The sequence below is a fragment of the Monodon monoceros genome, unplaced genomic scaffold (assembly GCF_005190385.1).
Source record: "Monodon monoceros isolate NGI ecotype Baffin Bay Population unplaced genomic scaffold, NGI_Narwhal_1 Super_Scaffold_18, whole genome shotgun sequence".
Lineage (NCBI taxonomy): Eukaryota > Metazoa > Chordata > Mammalia > Artiodactyla > Monodontidae > Monodon > Monodon monoceros.
This window is the reverse complement of record NW_021703774.1, coordinates 52,033,208-52,057,259: the sequence shown is the minus strand read 5'-3', so window position 1 is coordinate 52,057,259 and position 24,052 is coordinate 52,033,208. Positions and strand designations below refer to the sequence as shown.

At 35.3% G+C, this 24,052-nt stretch overlaps 1 protein-coding gene across 5 annotated transcripts in view; it reads right to left on the bottom strand.

Moving 5' to 3' along the window:
• The window catches only part of COP1 (COP1 E3 ubiquitin ligase), a 261,090-nt gene that overhangs the window by 181,262 nt on the left and 55,776 nt on the right, over nucleotides 1-24,052 (bottom strand). For all 5 annotated transcript variants that reach the window (XM_029228999.1, XM_029229001.1, XM_029229002.1 and 2 more), the window contains one exon: nucleotides 8,587-8,655. In XM_029228999.1, coding sequence (XP_029084832.1) covers nucleotides 8,587-8,655 — 69 coding nt within the window. The remainder of the gene's footprint in view (nucleotides 1-8,586; nucleotides 8,656-24,052) is intronic.

Genomic DNA, 24,052 nt, shown 5'->3' with positions numbered 1-24,052 from the left:
AAAATAATAATAATAAATACATAAGATGGAGAAATGCTATTTGAGAACACAGTCCTAAGCCATCAACAGCAAGCACTCTCTTAACACAGCATACTGTACCAAAACCCAAAGAAAATTTTAAAACAATTTAAATTTAAAAAGTGAAGAAAGAAAGTCTCAGAAACCCTTAAGACTAAAACAGAAAAGAATTAAAAAATAGAGCCCCCTTTTATTGACATTAGCTTTGGTGCAGGTAGGTATCATCAGCACTCATTTATTTCACCATCACTATGATTTGATAAAAATATGCTTAAGTATTAAATTCAGTATTTTGTTTTTTAGAGCTAATATAATTAGAATACATCATAGCTGCCAAGACTTCTTCAATTATCTGACATATTCAAAACTGAACAAAAGAATACTGATATACTTTCAGAAAAAAAGTTGGTTAAAAAGAGAGTAGCAAAATTAATATATGATATAAAAACAAGAAAGCACTAAAAAAAATTCAAAAAAAAGAAAGCACTGTACACCGATCAGATCATCCAACACCCAGAACACTGACAACACCAAAAGCTGACAAACATGTGTAGCAACAAGAACTCTCATTTATTCTTGGTAGGAATGAAAAATTGTACAGCCACTCTGGAAGACAGTTTGGCAGTTTCTTAAAAAATTAAACACACTTTTATCATATGATCCAGTATTACACTCATTGGTATTTACCCAAAGGAGTTGAAAACTTAAGATTCCCAAAAAACACACTGATAGCAGCTATATTCATAATACCAACACTTGAAACAACCAAGATGTCCTTCAGAAAGTGAATGGATAAATAGTGATACATCCAGACAATGGAATAATATTCAATACTAAGAAGAAATGAGCTTTCAATCTATGAAAAGACATGGAGGAAACTTAAATGCATATTACTACAGCATGTATGGAAAATCTCTGTAGCTTCCTTTCAATTCTGTGAACTTAAAACTGCTCTAAAAAACAAGGTCTTTAAAAATATATAAATACATTCAAGTAACAAAGAAAAAACATAAGAACAAAAACTCAAAAGAGAAAAGAAACAAAACAAATAATAAAATGGCAGGCTTAAACTCTAAATTTACATTAAATGTAAATGGTCTAAATACAAAATTCTAAGACTGCTGAGTCAGGCAACGTGAATGAAAAAACTCTGCTGTCTATAAGAAACTCACCTCAAATAAGTAAGTGATATAACAAGGAACCAAAGACTCAGTAAGGATGCAAAAAATTCTCACCATATATTTAACAAACTTTACACCACACCATGCAATTGCAGGAAACACATTCTTTTCAAGCACAAATATTTCAAAATTTAATGAACTAACGGGTGATAATGCAAATATCATATTAAGAAAAACACTAATTATTTTCTGATAACAATGCAATTATAACACAAATCCAGAATTAAAAAAAAAAAAAAGAAAATCCCCACATCCAAGTAATAAGTTTATCTCTAAATAACCCACATGCCTAAGAAAAACTATAATGAAAATTAGAAACTATTTTGAACTAAGGAATAACAAACAAAATGCCATACCATAATTTTTAGATTCAACTAAAAGAAAAATTGTGGCCTCAAATGCCTATATTAGAAAAAAGTCTGCCTACTAATATGTATATCCAAATTAACAAATTAGAAAAGAAACAACAAAATAAAACCAAAGAAAGTAGAAGGATGGAAACTGTAATTATAAAGAGGGTATTAATAAAATGGAAAACAAAATAGAGAATATAAAACTGAAAGTTTGTTCCTAGATAAAACTCAAAGTTGTTACATTCCTGGCAAGAACTGATCAAGAAAAAAGAGAGAAATGCACAGCACCAATAAGCAGAGTCAGGAATGAAAGACATCACTAAAAACTCTGGGGACATTAAAAACTTAGTATTAAGACGAAGCTAATAGCAATAAATTTGAAAATTTAGATGAAACAGACAATGTTAGAAAAAGTATAACATGTCAAAAATGGTACCTAAAACAAAAATCTGAATAAGCAGTAACTGAATCAATACTTTAAAAGCTTCTGCAAACAACAGGTCCAGATAGCTTCTCCAGCAAAATCCTTAAACATTCAGCGAAGACATCGATCCTAGATTATACAGATTCTTCCAGAAAATAGAAAAAGAGGGTACATTCCCCAACTCATTTGATAAAGCTATCTTTATAACAAAATTGGACAAGATCAGTGTAAAAAAAAAATTAAAGAACAATCTCATTAATGAATACAGATGCAATAAGGAAGGCAAGTAGGGCAAACAACTGTCCTGATGGGGTTTCTAGAATGCAGAACATTCAGTGATAAAACTAGAATACTCTTGGGCAAATCAGGACAGTTGGTCACCCTAGGTGCAAAGTTGATTGACTTTTTAGTGTTAAACCAATGTAATTATCCAGTTTAAAATAATGAAAAAAAATATCATCTCAACTGCACAAAAATTTTGGAGAATACTCAACCCCCACTTATAATTTAAAAAAAAAAATCCTCTTAGGAAACTGGGAATAGAAACTTAGCTCCTTGAATGATAAAAAAAAAAAATACCTACCAAAAACCTACAGAAAACATCATACCTAATGGTGACACGTCGAAAGCTTTCACTTTGAGATCAGCACCAAGACTAGGATGCCCCGCTATCACCACTTCTATTCATCATTGTACCGGATGTCCTAGCCAGCAGAGTAAGACAAGAAAAATAAATAAAGGATATAAGGATCATAAAGAAAGAAACTAAACTGTTATTATTTGCAGATGATGATGCGTACACAGAAAACATAAAATAATCTACAAATAAATTATTAGAATTAATGATTTTAACAAGGTTGCTGGATACCAAAAGAAATGTGTCAAAATCAACTGCATTTCTATATACCAGCAACAAATAGTAAGAAACTGAAATTAAAGACACAGACATCACTTACAATAGCATAAAAATGATTGAAGACCTAAGAACAACTCTAAAATAAAGACGTGTAAGAATAATACCCTGAAAAATATCAAAATTTTTAAGGACATTCTTAAGGATCTAGATATACAGAAAGAAATACCACGTTCAAAGGCTAGAGGACTCAATATTGTAAATATAGTCTCCCAAATTCATCTATGGAGTCAAAGTAATCCCAATAAAGATCACAGCAGGTGTACCATGGAAATGTATCAGCTGGTTCTAATATTTATAGAGAAATACAAAGAGCCATGAATAGCTGAGACTTTCCTAAAAAAGAACAGTAACTTACTTTAAAGTTCTAGTATTTAATACAATGTGGTATTGCCAGAAAGATGGATAAACAGACCAGTGGAGCAGAAGAGAGCCTAGAAACAGACCCACACATGTATGGACACATGATGTATGACAGATGTGGTATTTCAAAGCAATGGGAAAAGGATGGACTTTTTAATTAAGGATGCTTGGACATCTGGACATCCATATGAAAAATTCCCAAGTAGATTATAGATGCGAGTATGAAAAATAAAAGGTAAAGATTCAAGTAGGTAATATAGTAAAATGTCTTCATGACCTCAGGTGGAGGAGAATTCTTTACCTAACATAAAAGGTACTAATTATAACAGGAACGACTAATGAATTTGACTCTATTATAGACAGAAACTTCTGCTCATCAAATGACATCATTAAGACAATGGAAAAAGCAGCCCAATTAGAGGGGTAAAAGATTTGCTATAGATAAGTAGATATAGAGATAGATAGATAGATAGATAGAACAAAGAACTTTTATCTAGAATATATAAACAATAAACCAATAAGAAAATCAACTAAATAGAAAAGATGCACAAAGCTTTAAACAAGTACTTCACACATACCCAAAAATCCCAATGGCCAATTCATAGTACTGTGTACTCAACCTCACTGGTCTCAGGGAAATGCAACTTAAAACCACAAAGAGATAGCAATACATATCCTAAGATTTGCTAAACTGAAAAAAGTCTATTGCCACCAAGTACTGGCAATAATATAGTGCAATAGGAACATTCCTACAATGCCTGTAGGAAGAGTAACCAATACAACTGCTCAGGCATTGTTTGGCATTATCTATTAAATTTGAAGATGTACATATCCTATGACTCATTAATTCCACTTCTACATGTGTAGCATAGAAAGATATATGCTAATATATACCTGGATAAATATATAAGATAGTAACATTGTAAATAGCTCAAAACCAAAAACAACTCACAAGTCCATCAACAACAAAAATGGGGTGTATTCATTTAATAGAATACTATACAACAACAAAATGAATCAATTATAGCCATATACAACAATGGGGATGAATCTTAGCACTGAGCCAAAGACAAGAACAGAACATTATATAATGCAGAAGTGCATTTATATTAGTTCAGAAGAAGAGACTTATAAATACTTAGGCATCAAAACAATAAAGAAAAACAGAGAGGTGATTACCATAAATATCAGAATATTGACTACCTAATGGGCAAGGGAGAAGGCTATAATCTGGAAAGGGTAGGGAGGGAGCTTCAGGAAGCCTAGCAAAAATCTATTGTTTAATCAGGATGATGGTCACACGGATGATCACTCTACTATGAATCTTTAAATTGTAAATTCGTTTTACGAACTTTTCTGTGCTTTATTTCATATAAAAACATTGTAAAATTCAATTCTTTCAAATATTCAAAATAAAATTCCGAACAAAACCAAAAGGAAACCAAGACTCATCAAAACTGTCCTATTACAATGAATTAAACAGGTACCACAAATATCCAAAAGTATATGTTAAAATTAAATCGTATGAAATATAAGGCAATTGTTCAAATGCTGGTACAAATTTGCACAGAGGAGACTGGCTTTTACATGGAACCTAAAGCCCTTTTGTTCAATCTGAACATGAAGAAAGAATAACATGTTCATTTAAAAACATATATTTATTAAGTGCTGTGGTAGGCTGGCTGTAAGAAAGCCTCCAAAGATTCCCACCTCAGAATTCACACCCTTATGTAATTCCCTCTCTTTGTATAGGCTGGACCCAAAGATTTGCTTCTAATGGAAAAAACAGAACACTTGTTGAGATGTAACTTTCAAGATTAATCTACAAAAAGCATGAGACTGCTGTCCTCAAAACCCTCTCTTGCTCCCTGTGAGGGAAGTCAGCTGCCACACAGTAAGTTATCCTATGGAGAAGCCCATGTGGTAAGAATATGGTATCTCTTTCCAACAGCCAACGAGTGAACTGGGAAGCATTCCTATCCCAGTCGAACCTTAAGATAACTGCTGCCCTAGCCAACACCTGGAGCATAGCTTGGTGAGAAACCCTGAGCAAAGGCACTCAGTTACTCTGCACCAAGATTCCTGACCCAAGATATTAAATGATGTTTTTAAGCCATTAAATTTGAGGGTAACTTGTTACACAGCAATAGATAACTAATGAAAATGCCTACTATGTGCCTTGCACATTCCTTTCTCTTAATATTCAAAGGAGAGTCAAGGAAAAAAATAAATCACAAATAAAAATTAAATGTAGGATTCTAACAGCAAGATGTGACATTGGAACAAATAAGTATGTTAAATCTGAAAAGCAGATTCAGAGTCTTGGTTTAGACTCATCATAACTGCAATTAAAAGTCAAGCATAAAATCACAAAGTTAATTTTCAAAGTCTGAATGTTAATCTTGAAAAGAAAATCAGAAATAGTAGTTTGTCTCCTGGTCAGTCTGTATTTTGCTTGAATAAGTTCAAGTATAAATTATACTACAGGAGATAAGACCTTTAACAACCATATTCACTTTGAGGATTAAACACACAAATATATACTTTATAATATATGCAAAAAAAAATAACCACTCACTTCATTCTGTCTGTACTAAATCATGAGGTATTGATAATCAACTACATTTTCTAGACTAAAGTTTACTATTTCCAAATCACGAGTGTAACTGACTCCAATCACAGAAAAATTAATGAAATTTAATCAAAGTAACTGGTAAGTTTTTAAGTCTGTTATCCTAGCTCCAAATTTTCAAAGTTTTAAAACTTTGTTAACCTAGCTCCTCAGAGTCCCTTGTGTAGTTAAACCTGATATACTCAGAATCACTCAATTATGGATACACTAAAAACAAGAAAACCAAAATATATTAATGACAGTATAATCATTGTATATTAAGAGGCACCAATATCCAGAAGTACTTGGAACCAGTATGTTTCTAGGTTAAATTGCCTATCATAAGAAAATATGATCCAAGAGAGAAAAAAAATCTATCATTCACAAGGATCTTATAAGATTCAAATTAAACTCAAGTTGAAAAATTCTAAAGCACAATTAACCCAGACATAATAACAAAAATATAGGAACACTGATGCTAAGGGCTATGTGATCAAAGGCAATATCATAGAAGAAGTTATTGGACGCCACTGGCCACTGCATCAGAGAGAGGACAAATTAATATAAGAAGGAAGAGCTATCGTTGGAAAACATTCTCCACTGATCTCTCCCATTTCTGCACATCTTTTGATAACTTCTGTTCCAAATTATCTTTTCAAGGATGTCTGTTTAGTGAACACCCTGGCAAGACAGAAATACTGACTTCCTCCAGGAGAGAGGGCAGATTTGTTTTCTGATCAATAAAATAAAAATAGTGTCTCCCTGCAGGGCAAAGACTGAACAGATTTGCTAGCAGACCCCTTTAAAAGACTGGGGTTTCCTAAGTTCAAGGTTCTTTGGTTGTAATATATATCCATTGTATATGCAGAATCTACCAAGGCCCATCTCTAAACCGCCCCTGAGGGACTTGCAGGTCATGAAGCTGATGCTGCCACATATGCCATGAGCAGTCAAGACTTTATTTCCAACCCAGAAGTCTCATGTCTTCTGCCAGCATCTATGAAACTGTGGCGGACTAACTTGTCAGCTTGCTAGTAAAAATCCCAGAACATTCATACTTGTTTATTTTATAGTTATATGCTGCATCCTTCTTACCTGAGAAAATTTCAAATCTAAATATGTTGCAAGCATTAACAGACACTAGAGAAGTATGAAAAACCTCAGAGGCTAATGAAAACCTTAAATAATTCAGATCATACACAGTGATCAGCCATTTCATTTAACCCCCAGATATCCATATGTTTGGACTGTTCACTTAATTGATTCATTATCAGGTTATTTCCTATGTACCAAATCTCACTCGATGAGTTCAAAGTTGAAGGTGAAAAGAACTACATAAAACTACTGGAAAACAATTTCACATTCTGTTTTTAAAGGAGAGAAGGTATGTACGGAATATAAAAAATTATCACTTTTCAAAGAATTTGCTATAGCAAAGACGGTTGAGTGTACATACTGAATTAATAATTTTGTTTCCGTATGCTATAAAATGTTCAGCTTTGTTACTCAAAGTGTGGTCCACGGACCAACAGCATCATCAGCTGCAGCTTGCTAGAAATGCAGATTATCAGGCTCAAACACACACCCTCTTAATCAGAATTTGGATTCTAAGAAGATCCTCAGGTTACTCTTATGCAAATTGAAGTTAAAGGACCCACCAAAAAAATAAAATTAAAAATCAAGAAGAATATATAAAACTCAAATTCATACTGAAGGTAATTTTTAATAGATACTAAAACATTAAAATCACAACTGCTACCTCAGTAAAAGTTAAAGAAACATACAATCATAAACCAGGTAAAGAACATTTAGCTATCAACACTAGCATAACACAGAAAAATCCAATCTGAACAAAGTAAGAAAAAGTTAAAAACAGACATCATGAATAGTCCAAAAAAAGCAGAAATATCAAACTAAGATAATGTAAAGTTCTGGCAATGCACAATTAAAGTACTTCATCAAAACAAGTTCTCATCTTTTTATTTTCAAAAATAATAAAGATGGCCTGGAACCTAACAAATATGGTTATTTTTTTTTGAGTAAAAATGTCCTAATTAGACAACTGAAAGTAAAAATATAACAGTTGGTAATTTAAATATAAAACAGTTTTCAAAGTTATTTTAGCATGCTACCAAGAACACAGGATTTTGCCTTTCATTTTCCCATATTTTATACTATTGTGAAATGACTGAGGAATCTTATAAATGTTAAATTAGGACATTCTGTTATAAAATTATTAATAAAAAGTTATCTTTTAGTTATCCTGCATGACTTACACTTTCCAAGTTCTAAATAGGTAGCTATATTTTTACTTGTTTCCCGCCACCAAGATGTATTTTAATCATAGGAAAATTGTAACCCTCTCTACTTAAGACTTCATTATCTAAATTTTCCTACGTTTTCTTTTCAGGGTGAAAGTTAGGCTGCCATTTGATAATTCTATTATCTATTCTTTATAGCTTTGAGGTAACATCATTATATTCACTCCTATAGAAAACTTTTTAGCACACCTCCAGAAAGGGATTTTTAAAATATCAAGTTGTAAACGTAAAAGGAGTTAAAATAACAAAGCTTAAAAAAAAAAAAACTCCTGAAAACTCAAATGCTTTTAAATGTTTAAATAAAATTTTTAACCTGAAATGCCTTCACAAAAATGGAAAAAAAAATGGGAAGAGTCAACAATAGTAAATGACACATTACGTAAAATACACAAAATAATATACCTCTCTCTTATTTCTTCTTGCAACCTTGAGGAATTCCATAAGGATCTGTAGTTGGGCTGCATGTGATTCCTATAATAGAAAATTATAATTGTTCTTTTAAAAACATAACTTTGAGTTCAAAGTTTTCTTTAACACCACAGTATAATCAGTATGAAGCAACCTAACTCATCCACTTAAGTTAGTCTCTTATTTCTATTTAGTCATTTTCCACTTGCTAACTGGCATTTTTAAAAGCAAGCCATTTCCCCTAAAACTAACTTGAAAAAAACGGGTAAATGGGTGTTTTCAACTACATTTCTCATCGACCATGCAGAAAAAACTATTTATTGGAAATGGCAATTCTGTTATCTGTCCTGGCTTTCTCTTCCCCAACCAAACTAATAAAACATCAAGACAAAAACTGTAGTGGAGGAACTTCCCTGGTGGTCCAGTGTTAAGACTCTGTGCTTCCAATGCAGCGGGTGGGGGTTCGATTCCTGGTTGGGGAACTAATAAGATACCACATGTTGTGTGGTGTGGCCAAAAAAATTTTTTTTAATTTAAAAAACAAAAACATAGTGGAACCAATGTAGTTTCTAGACACTGAAATTACTTTCCCCATAAGAATTTAACTTGCAGGGGAGTAAGAAACATAATAAATAGGAAGGAATTCATGCTTTTCAGAAATCTAATTTACTATTTCTGGTCATTAATTACTCACACAGATGTGAGAATTAATATATTTATATGAAAGATTTCAGTTAAACTCAAAAATTTTTTTAAAAATTTTAATATTATAAAGTGGGGGGGGATAAAATAACACACATTGGTAACAGAAACAAAGATATAATAGATAAGTGGTAATTATAAGTTTAACATTTTTTGTTATCAAAAAATAAAATTACAGGGGAACTCCCTAGTGGTCCAATAATTAGGACTCTGCCCTTTCAATGCCGAGGGAGTGGGTTCAACCCCTGTTAGGGGAACTAAGATCCCGCAAGCACAGCCAAAATAAATAAATTAAATAAAATTACAAAAAGATACCTTTTAGTATTAAAATGTACACAATGAAACAATGAATTTCAGCTACATCTGATAAATATACATAAAAAGAATATCAAAAGCTAAAAGTGGAATAACAATAAGACATGGTTTATGAACAACTACAATTCTAACTTTCCTATACATATTTTAAAAGAATAAAAAAGTCCAGTGGAGCATTTCTAAAACAAACAAAAATAAGAAAGATTAATAAAACTTTCATTTACCTGGCTATACAACAGAATTATTTGAGGCATTTTTTAAAATAGACACTGGGACGGATTTTATATGATTCTGTTACTCTAGAAAAGATCCCAGGAATCTATATGTTTATAGATTGATAAGAATACACCAGTCAAAATTTGAAGACTCACTGAGATATTGCACATACTACAAAAAAGCATGGCCACTTCAGCTTGCAAGATCTTAGTTCCCTGACCAGGGACTGAACCCAGGCCCTCGGCAGTGAAAGCACAGAATCCTAACCACTGGACTGTCATAGAATTCCCAACTTCACTTTCAATGAACTGAAACTAGCTCAAGCAACAACTGAGCACCAACTCAGCTAAATTACTGATTAGACCAAAGAGGTGAGTCTCTTATCCTTGCTCCCTGACAAAGGGAAAGGCAAGACCATTCAGAAAGAAAGTATTAACTACTTTAGTCTCTTTGCTGCTCTTGAATACAACTTTAAAATTACAAGACAGGGAAAGAAGTAGGAAAAGTCAAGAGAAAAAAACAGGCAAAATGGGACTTCCCTGGTGGCCCAGCGGTTGGGAATCCGCCTGCCAATGCAGGGGACATGGGTTCGAGCCCTAGTCAGGGAAGATCCAACATGCTGCGGAGTGGCTGGGCCCATGTGCCACAACTGCTGAGCCTGTGCTCTGGAGCCCGCGAGCCACAACTACTGAGCCTGCGTGCCACAACTACTGAAGCCCACATGCCTAGAGCCCGTGCTCCACAACAAGAGAAGCCACTGCAATGAGAAGCCCATGCACCACAACCAAGACCCAACACAGCCAAAAATAAATAAATTAATTAAATTAAATTTAAAAAAAAAAACACAGGCAAAAGAATGAAATTCACAGGTGACCCACTTGCTGGAATGAGCAAAAAAGACTTTAAAATATGTCTCTATATTATTAAAGAATTAAGGGGGGGTTGGTGGGATGAACTGGGAGATTGGGATTGACATATATACACTAATATGTATAAAACAGATAATAAGAGCCTGCTGTATAAAAAAAAGAAAAAAGAATTGAGAAAATGGACAAAATGAGCGAAAAAAAGGAGAATTAGAAAAGAATTGAAAGAACAAAGTGTAAACCTAGAAATGAAGAATAAAAAGTCTGAAATAAAAAAATAAAAATAAAAAAACTATGAATGAAGTTAGGAACAGATGGACAGAGCCGAGGAAAGGAATAATGAATTCAAAGACAGTTCAATATAAATTACTTAATCCAATTCAGAGAGAGAAAAAATAAAAACAGAGCTTCAGAAATATGTGGGATAATATGAAACAATAAAGGGCTTCCCTGGTGGCGCAGTGGTTAAGAATCTGCCTGCCAATGCAGGAGACACGGGTTTGAGCCCTGGTCTGGGAAGATCCCACATGCCACAGAGCAACTAAGCCTGTGTGCCACGACTACTGAGCCCGCGTGCCATGACTACTGAAGCCTGTGAGCCTAGAGCCCATGCTCTGCAACAAGAGAAGCCACCACAATGAGCACGCACACCACAATGAAGAGTAGCCCACACTCTCCACAACTAGAGAAGGCCCGCGCGCACCAACGAAGACCCAACGCAGACAAAAATAAATAAAATAAATTATTTTTAAAAAATGAAACAATAAAACATATGACTTGAATCCTAAGGAAAAGGAGAGAGAGCACAGGGTTGAATAAATAATGGTTCACATGTTCAACAAACAGATCCTCCTGTTCTGTGAAACACAAGCAGGATGAATATTTTTTAAATGAAAGCTAGGAATATCACAAACTGAAAACTAATGTCAAAAAGAACATCTTAAAAGCAGCTAAAAAGGATACACTAGGGGAAGAAGATTAAGAATGACTGAAAATTTCATCAGAAACAAAGGAGCAAATAGAAAATGAAAATATGTCTTTAAAGTGTTAAAAGAAAAAAAAAACTAGACTTCTATACAGAACAAAACTATCATCTATACAAGAAATAGTAAAGAAAATTATACAGACAAAAGGGAAATGACTCAGATGGAACCTCAGATCTACAAGAGAAAATGGAGACATCTCAAAGGGTAAATATTTTGGTTTAAAAGGGTCTTTTCTGTTTCTTTTTTTTGCACCATTTCTTCAAAAGACTATTAACTGTTTAAAGCAAAAATAACTGGTGGGGTTTATAATATAATTTGAATCACAAAAGGCAGGAGCTTGGTAAATTTAAATACTATAAGGTCTTGCACTTTCCATTAAATGGTATATAGTTGACCCTTGAACAACACACGTTTGAACTGCATGGGTCCACTTATACATGGATTTTTTTCGATAAATACAAACTGCAGTACTACACTATCCATAGCTGGTTGAATCCATGGATAATGAACCGTGGATATGGAGGGCTGATTATAAAGTTAGATGAGGATTTACAACTTCGCAGGCGTCAGCATGCCTAATAGCTGCATTGTTTAAGGGTCAACTGTATATTCAGTGTTGACTGAATACAATGTCCTTGAAGTGGCATACTATAAACTCAAGGTTGACTGTGCAAAGTAAAAAAGGCATTTTGCAATCTTTAGAGAAACCACTAGAAATAAAATAATAAGCAATATGCGAAAAACAAAGATGGTATACTAAAATGAAACCCTGGAAACTCAATGATCTGTAAAGAAAGCAAGAAAGGAGAAAGGGTAAATAAGGAATATATGGAAAAACAGAAAACAAATACCAACATGGTAGACCTCAAGCCTGACCACATTGATAATTATTATATATTACATTTAAATGAACTTAAGTATTTGAAGTAATGAGCTTACTAGATTGCATTAAAAACTCAATTACATACAGTTAAGAGACACATTTTTAAAATATAAAAACAACAGAAGAAAAGTAAAAGGGTACAGAAGAATATACCATAGAAACTCTAGTCATAACTAAGCTACTGAGGCTATATTAACATCAGAAAATATAAAAGCAGACTCCAGAACAAAGTATATTTCCAGCAATAAACATATACAATTCATAGTGACAAAGGGGATGATTCATCCAGAAGACATAACAATCCTAAACATGTATGCACCTAATAACGGGCTTCAAAATACATGAAGTAAAAATCATAGAAATCAATGAAAAATAAACAATCAAAAATTGTATTTTTAACATACCCCAATCAATAATTGATGGAGCAAGGAGAAAATAAGTTTTTGAATAATATTAACAAACTCTACATTTATAAAGCACAGCAAATAACACATTGCTTTTAAATGAAGGTGAACATTTAACAAAACAGACCATATAGTGAGCCATAAAAAAAAAAAAAAAATCACAATAAATTTCAATGGACCAAAAGCAAACAAATTGAAGTTACTGGTTAAAATGCAATGAGAAAGATAGAATTCCTACTTTAGTCAACAAAACAGCAGGCGAGTTATATGAATGGATGAATTTCAGACAAAGGACCAGAAATAATACATTATCCCAGGAGCTAGGCAGAAAAACCTCGAAATACACAGGCATCAGGTAGAACACTCAATGAGACTGCCAAAAATCTATTCTAGCTCTACCTAACAAAGCTTAAAAAACAAGCTTCAGGATAATCAAACTGTTTTGAAAATACTTAACTACATGCCAGAACGAAGTTTAGAAATGTGTAAAGGAATACAAAAATAGCAACACTAAACAAGTTAAAATGTACAATTTCTGGCATCCAATCAAAAGATTAATAAGCATGCAAATAAGGAAAATACGAAAAAAAAAAATAAGGAAAATACGTCCCAAAATAAGGTGAAAAAATCCATCAATAAAAACAGATGCAGCAATGACACAAGTAATAAAATAAGCAAATACAGTCATAAAAAAGTTACTATAACTACCTATATGTGTCCTCCAAGTTAAGGAGAGACAACAGATTATAGAAAAAAGTAGTGAACGTGACAACAGAAATAGAAACTATCCAAAATGAACTAGACAGGGGAAAAAGATAAAACATAAATAAGCAGAACTGTTTATGTGTGAGCTGTGGTATAACTTCAACCAACCTAACAGATGTGTAATTGGAGTTCCCAAAGTGGAAAAGGTGACAGAAAAATATTTGAAGAAATAATGACCAAAAATTTTCCAAATCTTATGGAAACTATAATCCTACGAATCCAAGAATCTCAAAGAACCCCAAGAACAAGAAACATGGCGGGGGGGAAACTATACCAAGGTATATCAAAGTCAAAATACTTAAAACCACAAAAAGAACATTTTAAACTGAGAGAAATACATTTCATTCTGAGGATAGACTTCTCATCTGAAACAATGCAAGACAATGGACAATGGAGCAACATCTTTAAAATACTGAAAGAAAAAAATTAAATCTAGAATTCTATACTCATTTGGAACTGCCTTTCTGGCATAAAGGGTAAATAAAGGCTTTCTCAGATATAGAAGGTGAAAGATTCATCACCAGCAGATCTACACTAAAGAAATGATAAAAGCTGTCCTTCAGGTGGAAGGAAAATTACAGATGGAATTCAGAAGAATGAATGGGGACTTCCCTGGTGGCAGAGTGGTTAAGAATCCGCCTGCCAATGCAAGGGACACGGGTTCAATCCCTGGTCCAGGAAGATCCCACATGCTGCAGAGCAACTAAGCCCGTGCGCCACAACTACTGAAGACTGCGTGCCTAGAGCCCGTGCTCTGCAACAAGATAAGCTATTGCAACGAGGAGCCCATGCACCACAAAGAAGAGGAGCCCACGCTCATTTCAACTAGAGAAAGCCCACACGCAACAACGAAGACCCAATGCACCCCTAAATAAATAAATATATATATATATTTTTAAAAAACACACACGAATGAATGAAAGAGTGAATGGAAAACAAGACAATGAAGTATACCAGAAATGATAAATATATGTATATACAGAACTTCTTAAAAATCTCCAAAAAACATAATTTATTGTTTAAACCAAAATTAATAATGATTTATGGGGGGATGGTTATAACATATATAGAAGTAAAACATTTGACAAAAAATAGTACAAAGGCTGAGAGAGAAGAAATGGAAGTATACTGTTGTAAGGTTCTTATAATACTGATGAAGTAGGATAATATTACTCAAAAGTACAATGTAATAGCAATTATATTAAAATCCCAAAAGCAACCAGTAAGAAACCAAACAAAATGTTCTATCTGACAAGCCAACGAGACAAATAAAATGAAATCATAAAAAATACTCAATCTAAAATCATATAAATCAGTCTCACAATACAATTCAACTAGAATTCAATTACCAAAATAGCACTTGGCAAAGTAGCAATATCCAAAATACACACACACACACACACACACACAAACATACTTCTAACAAATCAGTAAGAAAAAAGAAACAATCTATTAGGAAAATGGTTATAGGCTATGAATAGGCAATTCATCAAATAAGAAACCAAGATAAACAAACAAATGAAGAAACTCTCTTCGCTAGTAATCACAGAAATACAAAAAATACAAAATGACAAAACAAAACACACACATACACAAACACAAGCATCTGACAACTATCAGACTGGCAGAAACTAAAAAAAAAAATACCAAGTGTCGATATGGTACAAACCCACAGAAGAGCAATATGGCAATATTTAATATGGTTAAAATGGGCATTCAAACCCTATGAAAAGCAATTCCACTCCTTAAATCACTAAGTATATATATATGAGCACAAGGAGACATGAATAACAATACTAAATGCAGTACTGACACTCACAATTATGAATTCAGAGCAACTTAAATGTCCATCAACAGGGGAATAGAAATGTTCATGCAATGGATTACTATAGAGAAGTTAAAATAATTAAACTAGATCTACAATTATCAGCAGGAACCTCAAAAAGTAAACAAAAAGGCATAGGTCAAAAAGATAACTACAGTTTGAAACTCTTTATATAAAATTCTAAATTATACAAACAATATTTTATATTCAGTTGTAGATACAAGTATATGTTTAAAAAAAGCTTATACACGCTTGAGAAGGATCCCTCCCAACTTCATATGGTGGTTACTCTGGGAGAATGGAATGAGATGAGAGGGTTTTAAGTATAAAAAAATATTTAATTCTCAAAAGGCAGACCTAAGACAAATATGGTAAAGTGTTACTATTTATTAAAACTGCAAGATAAGTCAAGAGTCTCATTATTTTCTGTACTTTTCTGTATGTTAGAAATATTCATCAAGTTAAATAATAATGCAAAGTAAAACAGGAAAACAATAATGAAAAATGCTATAATACCTATGACAGGAAGTTTGCTTCTGAACTGGCTCCCTCATCAAAAAATAACAGAAAAGATCTGAGTTCTAAAACTAAGATACCTGTACTTCCTCAATTCTAAGACAGAGACAAAAAAAGCATGCAAAGATTAATGTTGACACGTCAAAGGGGGAATAAGGTTAACAGCTCTCACATTCAGTATGTAAACTTACCTATCTTCAGTAAATAGCCCATACACACCCTTAAGTGAGCCTGTGGTGCAATAGTCCAGAAAGTCTCTCTTTAACCACCACCACGGAACAAAAATTCTACTGTTCTCTTAAGGTAGAAAAGGGAGAATCATTTGCTATGAGTTGTACAGGAAGGGATCAGAGAATCCAACTGCTTCCTAATCAGATCCTCAACAAATCATCCTGTTTTCAGCCTTTGCTGTATGAGCTATCTCATGCTACCAATTCCAAGGCCTTTGCTTAACAATATAAAAAGGGTTCGTTCCTAGCTCTTCCTCACTGCTGGCTCAGCTTTCTCAGATGTCTTAATCTATTACTTTTCATCCATTGCTGCCATTGTCTCTTCTCCCATTCTTTGGCCTTTTAAAACTACCTTTACTGTCATTTTATTTTCTTTTTAACATCTTTATTGGAGTATAACTGCTTTACAATGGTGTGTTAGTTTCTGCTTTATAACAAAGTAAATCAGTTATACATATACATATATCACCATACCTCTTCCCTCTTGCATCTCCCTCTCTCCCACCTTCCCTATCCCACCCCTCTAGGTGGCCACAAGTCACCGAGCTGATCTCCCTGTGCTATGCAGCTACATCCGACTAGCTATCGGTTTTACATTTGGTAGTGTATATATGTCCATGCCACTCTCTCATTTTGTCCCAGGTTACCCTTCCCCCTCCCTGTGTCCTCAAGTCCATTCTCTAGTACATCTGCATCTTTATTCCAGTGTTGCCCCTAGGTTCTTCATGACCTTTTTTTTTTTTTTAGATTCCATATATATATCTGTTAGCATACAGTATTGGTTTTTCTCCTTCTGACTTACTTCATCCTGTATGACAGACTCCAGGTCCATCCACCTCACTACAAATAACTCAATTTCGTTTCTTTTTATGGCTGAGTAATATTCCATTGTATATATGTGCCACATCTTCTTCATCCATTCATCTGTCGATAGACACTTAGGTTGCTTCCATATGCTGGATATTCTAAATAGAGCTGCAATGAACATTGTGGTACATGACTCTTTTTTGAATTATGGTTTTTTCAGGGTATATACCCAGAAGTGTGATTGCTGGGTAATACGGTAGTTCTATTTTTACTTTTTTAAGGAACCTCCATACGGTTCTCCATACTGGCTGTATCAATTTACATTCCCACCAACAGTGCAAGAGGGTTCCCCTTTCTCTACACCCTCTCCAGCATTTGTTGTTTGTACATTTTTTTGATGATGGCCATTCTGACCAGTGTGAGATGATATCTCATTGTAGTTTTGATTTGCATTTCTCTAATGATTAATGATGTTGAGCTTCTTTCATGTGTTTGTTGGCAATCTGTACATCTTCTTTGGGCAAATGTCTATTAACATCTGCTGCCCATTTTTGGATTCGGTTGTTTGTTTTTTTGATATTGAGCTGCATGAGCTGCTTGTAAATTTTGGAGATTAATCCTTTGTCAGCTGCTTCATTTACAAATATATTCTCCCATTCTGAGGGTTGTCTTTTCACCTCGTTTATGGTTTCCTTTGTTGTGCAAAAGCTTTTAAGTTTCATTAGGTCCCATTTGTTTATTTTTGTTTTTATCCCCATTTCTCTAAGAGGTGGGTCAAAAAGGATCTTGCTGTGATGTATGTCATAGAGTGTTCTGCCTATGTTTTCCTCTAGGAGTTTGATAGTGTCTCTCTGGCCATACATTTAGATCTTTAATTCATTTTGAGTTTACTTTTGTGTATGGTTTTAGGCAGTGTTCTAATTTCATTCTTTTACATGTAGCTGTCCAGTTTTCCCAGCACCACTTATTGAAGAGGCTGTCTTTTGTCCATTGTATATTCCTGCCTCCTTTATCAAAGATAAGGTGACCATATGTGCATGGGTTTATCTCTGGGCTCTCTATCCTGTTCTATTGATCTATATTTCTGTTTTTGTGCCAGTACCATACTGTCTTGATTACTGTAGCTTTGAGGTATAGTCTGAAGTCCAGGAGCCTGATTCTTCCAGCTCCGTTTTTCTTTCTAAAGATTGCTTTGGCAATTCAGGGTCTTTTGTGTTTCCATACAAATTGTGAAATTTTTTGCTCTAGTTCTGTGAAAAATGCCATTGGTAATTTGATAGGGATTGCACTGAAGGTGTAGATTCCTTTTGGTAGTATAGTCATTTTCACAATGTTGATTCTTCCAGTCCACAAACATGGTATACCTCGCCACCTATTTGTATCATCTTTAATTTCTTTCATCAGTGTCTTATAATTTTCTGCATACAGGTCTTTTGTCTCCTTAGGTAGGTTTATTCCTAGGTATTTTATTCTTTTTGTTGCAACGGTAAATGGGAGTGTTTTCTTAATTTCACTTTCAGATTTTTCATCATTACTGCATAGGAATGCAAGAGATTTCTGTGCATTAATTTTGTATCCTCTTACTTTACCAAATTCATTGATTAGCTCCAGTAGTTTTCTGGTAGCATCTTTAGGATTCTCTATGTATAGTATCATGTCATCTGCACACAGAGACAGCTTTACTTCTTCTTTTCCGATTTAGACTCCTTTTGTTTCTTTTTCTTCACTGATTGCTGTGGCTAAGACTTCCAAAACTATGTTGAATAACAGTGGTGAGAGTGGGCAACCTTGTCTTATGCCTGATCTTAGTAGAAACGGTTTCAGTTTTTCACCATTGAGGACGATGTTGACTGTGGGATTGTCATATATGGCCTTTATTATGTTGAGGTAAGTCCTCTCTATGCCCACTTTCCAGAGGGGTTTTATCATAAACGGGTGTTGAATTCTGTCAAAACCTTTCTCTGCATCTACTGAGATGATCATATGATTTTTCTCCTTCAATTTGTTAATATGGTGTATCACATTGAGTAATTTGCGTATATTGAAGAATCCTGGCATTCCTGGGATAAACCCCACTTGATCATGGTGTATGATCCTTTTAATGTGTTGTTGGATTCTGTTTGCTAGTATTTTCTTGAGGATTTTGCATCTATGTTCAACAGTGATATTGGCCTGTAGTTTTCTTTGTTTGTGACATCTGTGTCTGGTTTTCGTGTCAGAGTGATGGTGGCCTTGTAGAATGAGTTTGAGAGTGTTTCTCCCTCTGCTATATTTTGGAAGAATTTGAGAAGTATAAGTGTTAGCTTTTCTCTAAATGTTTGATAGAATTCGCCTGTGAAGCCATCTGGTCCTGGGCTTTTGTTTGTTGGAAGATTTTTAATCACAGTTTCAATTTCCGTGCTTATGACTGGTCTGCTCATATTTTCTATTTCTTCCTGGTTCATTCTCAGAAGGTTGTGCATTTCTAAGGATTTGTCCATTTCTTCCAGGTTGTCCATTTTATTGGCATACAGCTGCTTGTAGTAATCTCTCATGATCCTTTGTATTCCTGCAGTGTCAGTTGTTACTTCTCCATTTTCATTTGTAATTCTATTGATTTGAGTCTTCTCCCTTTTTTTCTTGATGAGTCTGGCTAATGGTTTATCAATTTTGTTTATCTTCTCAAAGAACCAGCTTTTAGTTTTATTGATCTTTGCCATCGTTTCCTTCATTTCTTTTTCATTTATTTCTAATCTGATCTTTATGATTTATTTCCCTCTGCTAACATTGGGGCTTTTTTTGTTCTTCTTTCTCTAATTTCTTTAGCTATAAGGTTAGGTTGTTTATTTGAGATGTTTCTTGTTTCTTAAGGTAGGATTGTATTGCTATAAACTTCCCTCTTAGAACTGCTTTTGCTGCATCCCATAGGTTTTGAGTCACTGTGATTTCATTGTCATTTGTTTCTAGGTATTTTTTGATTTCCTCTTTGATTTATTCAGTGATCTCTTCATTATTAAGTAGTGTATTGCTTAGCCTCCATGTGTTTGCACTTTTTACAGATTTTTTTCCTGTAATTGATATCCAGTCTCATAGCGTTGCGGTCAGAAAAGATACTGGATACACCTTCAATTTTCTTACATTTACCAAGGCTTGATTTGTGACCCAAGATATTATCTATCCTGGAGAATTTTCCATGAGCACTTGAGAAGAAAGTGTATTCTGTTGCTTTTGGATGGAATGTCCTATAAATTTCAATTAAGTCCATCTTGTTTAATGTATCATTTAAAGATTATGTTTCCTTGTTTATTTTCATTTTGGATGATCTGTCCATTGATGAAAGTGGGGTGTTAAAGTCCCCTACTATGATTGTGTTACTGTTGATGTCCCCTTTTATGGCTGTTAATATTTGCCTTATGTATTGAGGTGCTCCTATGTTGGGTGCATAAATATTTACAATTGTTATATCTTCTTCTTGGATTGATCCCTTGATTATTATGTAGTGTCCTTCTTTGGCTCTTATAATAGTCTTTGTTTTAAAGTCTATTTTGTCTGATATGAGGATTGCTAATCCAGCTTTCTTTTGATTTCCATTTGCATGGAATATCTTTTTCCATCCCCTTACTTTCAGTCTGTATGTGTCCCTAGGTCTGAAGTGGGTCTCTGGTAGACAGCATATATATGGGTCTTTTTTTTTGTATCCATTCAGCCAGTCTATGTTTTTTGGTTGGATCATTTAATCCATCTACATTTAAGGTAATTATCAATATATATGCTTCTATTACCATTTTCTTAATTGTTTTGGGTTTGTTATTGTACATCTTTTCCTTCTCTTGTGTTTCCTGCCTAGAGAAGTTCCTTTAGCATTTGTTTTAAAGCTGGTTTGGTGGTACTGAATTTTCTTACCTTTTGCTTGTCTGTAAAGGTTTTAATTTCTCCATCAAATCTGAATGAGATCCTTGCTGGGTAGAGAAATCTTGGTTGTAGGTTTTTCTCTTTCATCACTTTAAAATGTCCTGCCACTCCCTTCTGGCTTGCAGAGGGTCTGCTGAAACAGCAGCTGTTAACCTTGTGAAGATTGCCTTGTATGTTGTTTGTTGTTTTTCCCTTGCTGCTTTTAATATTTTTTCTTTGTATTTAATTTTTTATAGTTTGATTAATGTGTCTTGGCCTGTTTCTCCTTGGAATTATCCTGTATGGGACTCTCCGTGCTTCCTGGACTTGATTAACTATTTCCTTTCCCATATTAGGGAAGTTTTCAACTACAATCTCTTCAAATATTTTCTCAGTCCCTTTCTTTTTCTCTTCTTCTTCTGGGACCCCTATAATTCGATTGTTGGTGCATTTAATGTTCTCCCAGAGGTCTGTGAGACTGTCCTCAATTCTTCTCATTCTTTTTTCTTTATTCAGCTCTGTAGTAGTTATTTTCACTACTTTATCTTCCAGGTCACTTATCCGTTCTTCTGCCTCAGTTATTCTGCCATTGATTCCTTCTAGAGTATTTTTAATTTCATTTATTGTGTTCTTCATCACTGTTTGTTTGCTCTTTAATTCTTCTAGGTCCTTGTTAAACGTTTCTTGTATTTCCTCCATTCTATTTCCATGATTTTGGATCATCTTTACTACCATTATTCTGAATTCTTTTTCAGGTAGACTGCTTATTTCCTCTTCATTTGTTAGGTCTGGTGGGTTTTTACATTGCTCCTTCATCTGCTGTGTGTTTCTCTGTCTTCTCATTTTGCTTAACTTACTGTGTTTGGAGTCTCCTTTTCGCAGGCTGCAGGTTCGTAGACACCAAAACCATTGTTTTTGGTGTCCTCCTCCAGTGGCTAAGGTTGGTTCAGTGGGTTGTGCTTCCTGGAAGAAGAGACTAGTGCCTGTGTTCTGGTGGATGAGGCTGGATCTTCTCTTTCTGGTGGGCAGGTCCACATCTGGTGGTGTGTTTTGGGGTGTCTGTGACCTTATGATTTTAGGCAGCCTCTCTGTTAATGGGTGGGGCTGTGTTCCTGTCTTGCTAGTTTTTTGGCATAGGGTGTCCAGCACTGTAGCTTACTGGTCGTTGAGTGGAGCTAGGTCTTGACGTTGAGATTGAGATCTCTGGGAGATTTTCACCGTTTGATATTACGTGGAGCTGGGAGGTCTCTGGTGGACCAATGTGTTGAACTTGGCTCTCCCACCTCAGAGGCACATCCCTGACGCCTGGCTGGAGCACCAAGATCCTGACATCCACATGGCTCAGATTAAAAGGGAGAAAAAAAGAAAGATGATGAAATGAAATGAAATAAAATAAAATGAAATCAAATAAAATGAAATAAAATAAAATAAATTTATTAAAATAAAAAATAATTATCAAAAAAGATTTAAAAAGTAATAAAAAAAAGAAAGAAGGGAGCAACCAAACCAAAAACCAAATCCACCAATGATAACAAGTGCTAAAAACTATACTTAAAAAAAAAAGGGACAGACAGAACCCTAGAACAAATGGTAAAAAGAAAGCTATACAGACAAAATCACACACAGAAGCATATGCATACACACTCAAACATACACACACAAAAATATATACATATATGTATATATAAATATATATACATATATATAGATATTGCTGCTCCCAAAGTCCACCTCCTCTATTTGGGATGATTTGTTGTCTATTCAGGTATTCCACAGATGCAGGGTACATCAAGTTGATTGTGGAGATTTAATCCGTTGCTCCTGAGGCTGCTGGGAGAAATTTCCCTTTCTCTTCTTTGTTCGCACGGCTCCTGTGGTTCAGCTTTGGATTTGGCCCCGCCTCTGCGTGTCGGTCGCCTGAGGGTGCCTGTTCCCCGCTCAGACAGGACAGGGTTAAAGGAGCAGCTGATTCGGGATCTCTGGCTCACTCAGGCTGGGGGGAGGGAGGCGTATGGAATGTGGGGCAAGCCTGCGGCGGCAGAGACCAACATGACGTTGCACCAGCCTGAGCCGTACCGTGTGTTCTCCCCGGGAAGCTGTCCCTTGATCACAGGACCCTGGCAGTGGCTTGCTGCACAGGTGTGCTTGCACACAGGCTTCTTGGGGGCTGCAGCAGCAGCCTTAGCATCTCATCCCCGTCTCTGGGTTCCGCACTTTTAGCCACGGCTCGCGCCCGTCTCTGGAGCTCCTTTAAGCGGCGCTCTTAATTCCCTCTCCTCGTGTACCAGGAAACCAAGAGGCAAGAAAAAGTCTCTTGCCTCTTAGGCAGGTCCAGACCTTTCCAGGACTCCCTCCCGGCTAGCCATGGCACACTAGCCCCCTTCAGGCTGTGTTCACACAGCCAACCCCAGTCCTCTCCCTGGGATCCGACCGAAGCCGGAGCCTCAGCTCTCAACTCCCACCCATCCCGGGCTGAGCAGACAAGCTTCTTGGGCTGGTGAGTGCTGGCTGGCACCGATCCTCTGTGCGGGAATCTCTCCGCTTTTCCCTCTGCACCCCTGTTGCTGTGCTCTCCTCCGTGGCTCCGAAGCTTCCCCCCTCCGCCACCCACAGTCTCCGCCCACGAAGGGGCTTCTAGTGTGTGGAAACCTTTCCTCCTTCACAGCTCCCTCCCGCTGTGCAGGTCCCATCCCTATTCTTTTGTCTCTGTTTCTTCTTTTTTCTTTTGCCCTACCCAGGTACGTGGGGGAGTTTCTTGCCTTTTGGGAGGTCTGAGGTCTTCTGCCAGCATTCAGTAGGTGTTCTGTAGGAGTTGTTCCACATGTAGATGTATTTCTGATGTATCTGTGGGGAAGAACGTGATCTCCACGCCTTATTCTTCCACCATCTTGAAGTTCCTCTCTACTGTCATTTTAATAGCATTAAGGGAGCAAGACTGTTTGTTCAGTCTATCATAGAGAAGTATTTTTATATCACTTATCACTATGTGAAAATATTTACTTTAGTTTATCTCCTCAGCTACTCCACCCTATCCCCCCCAACACACACACACACACACACACACACACACACACA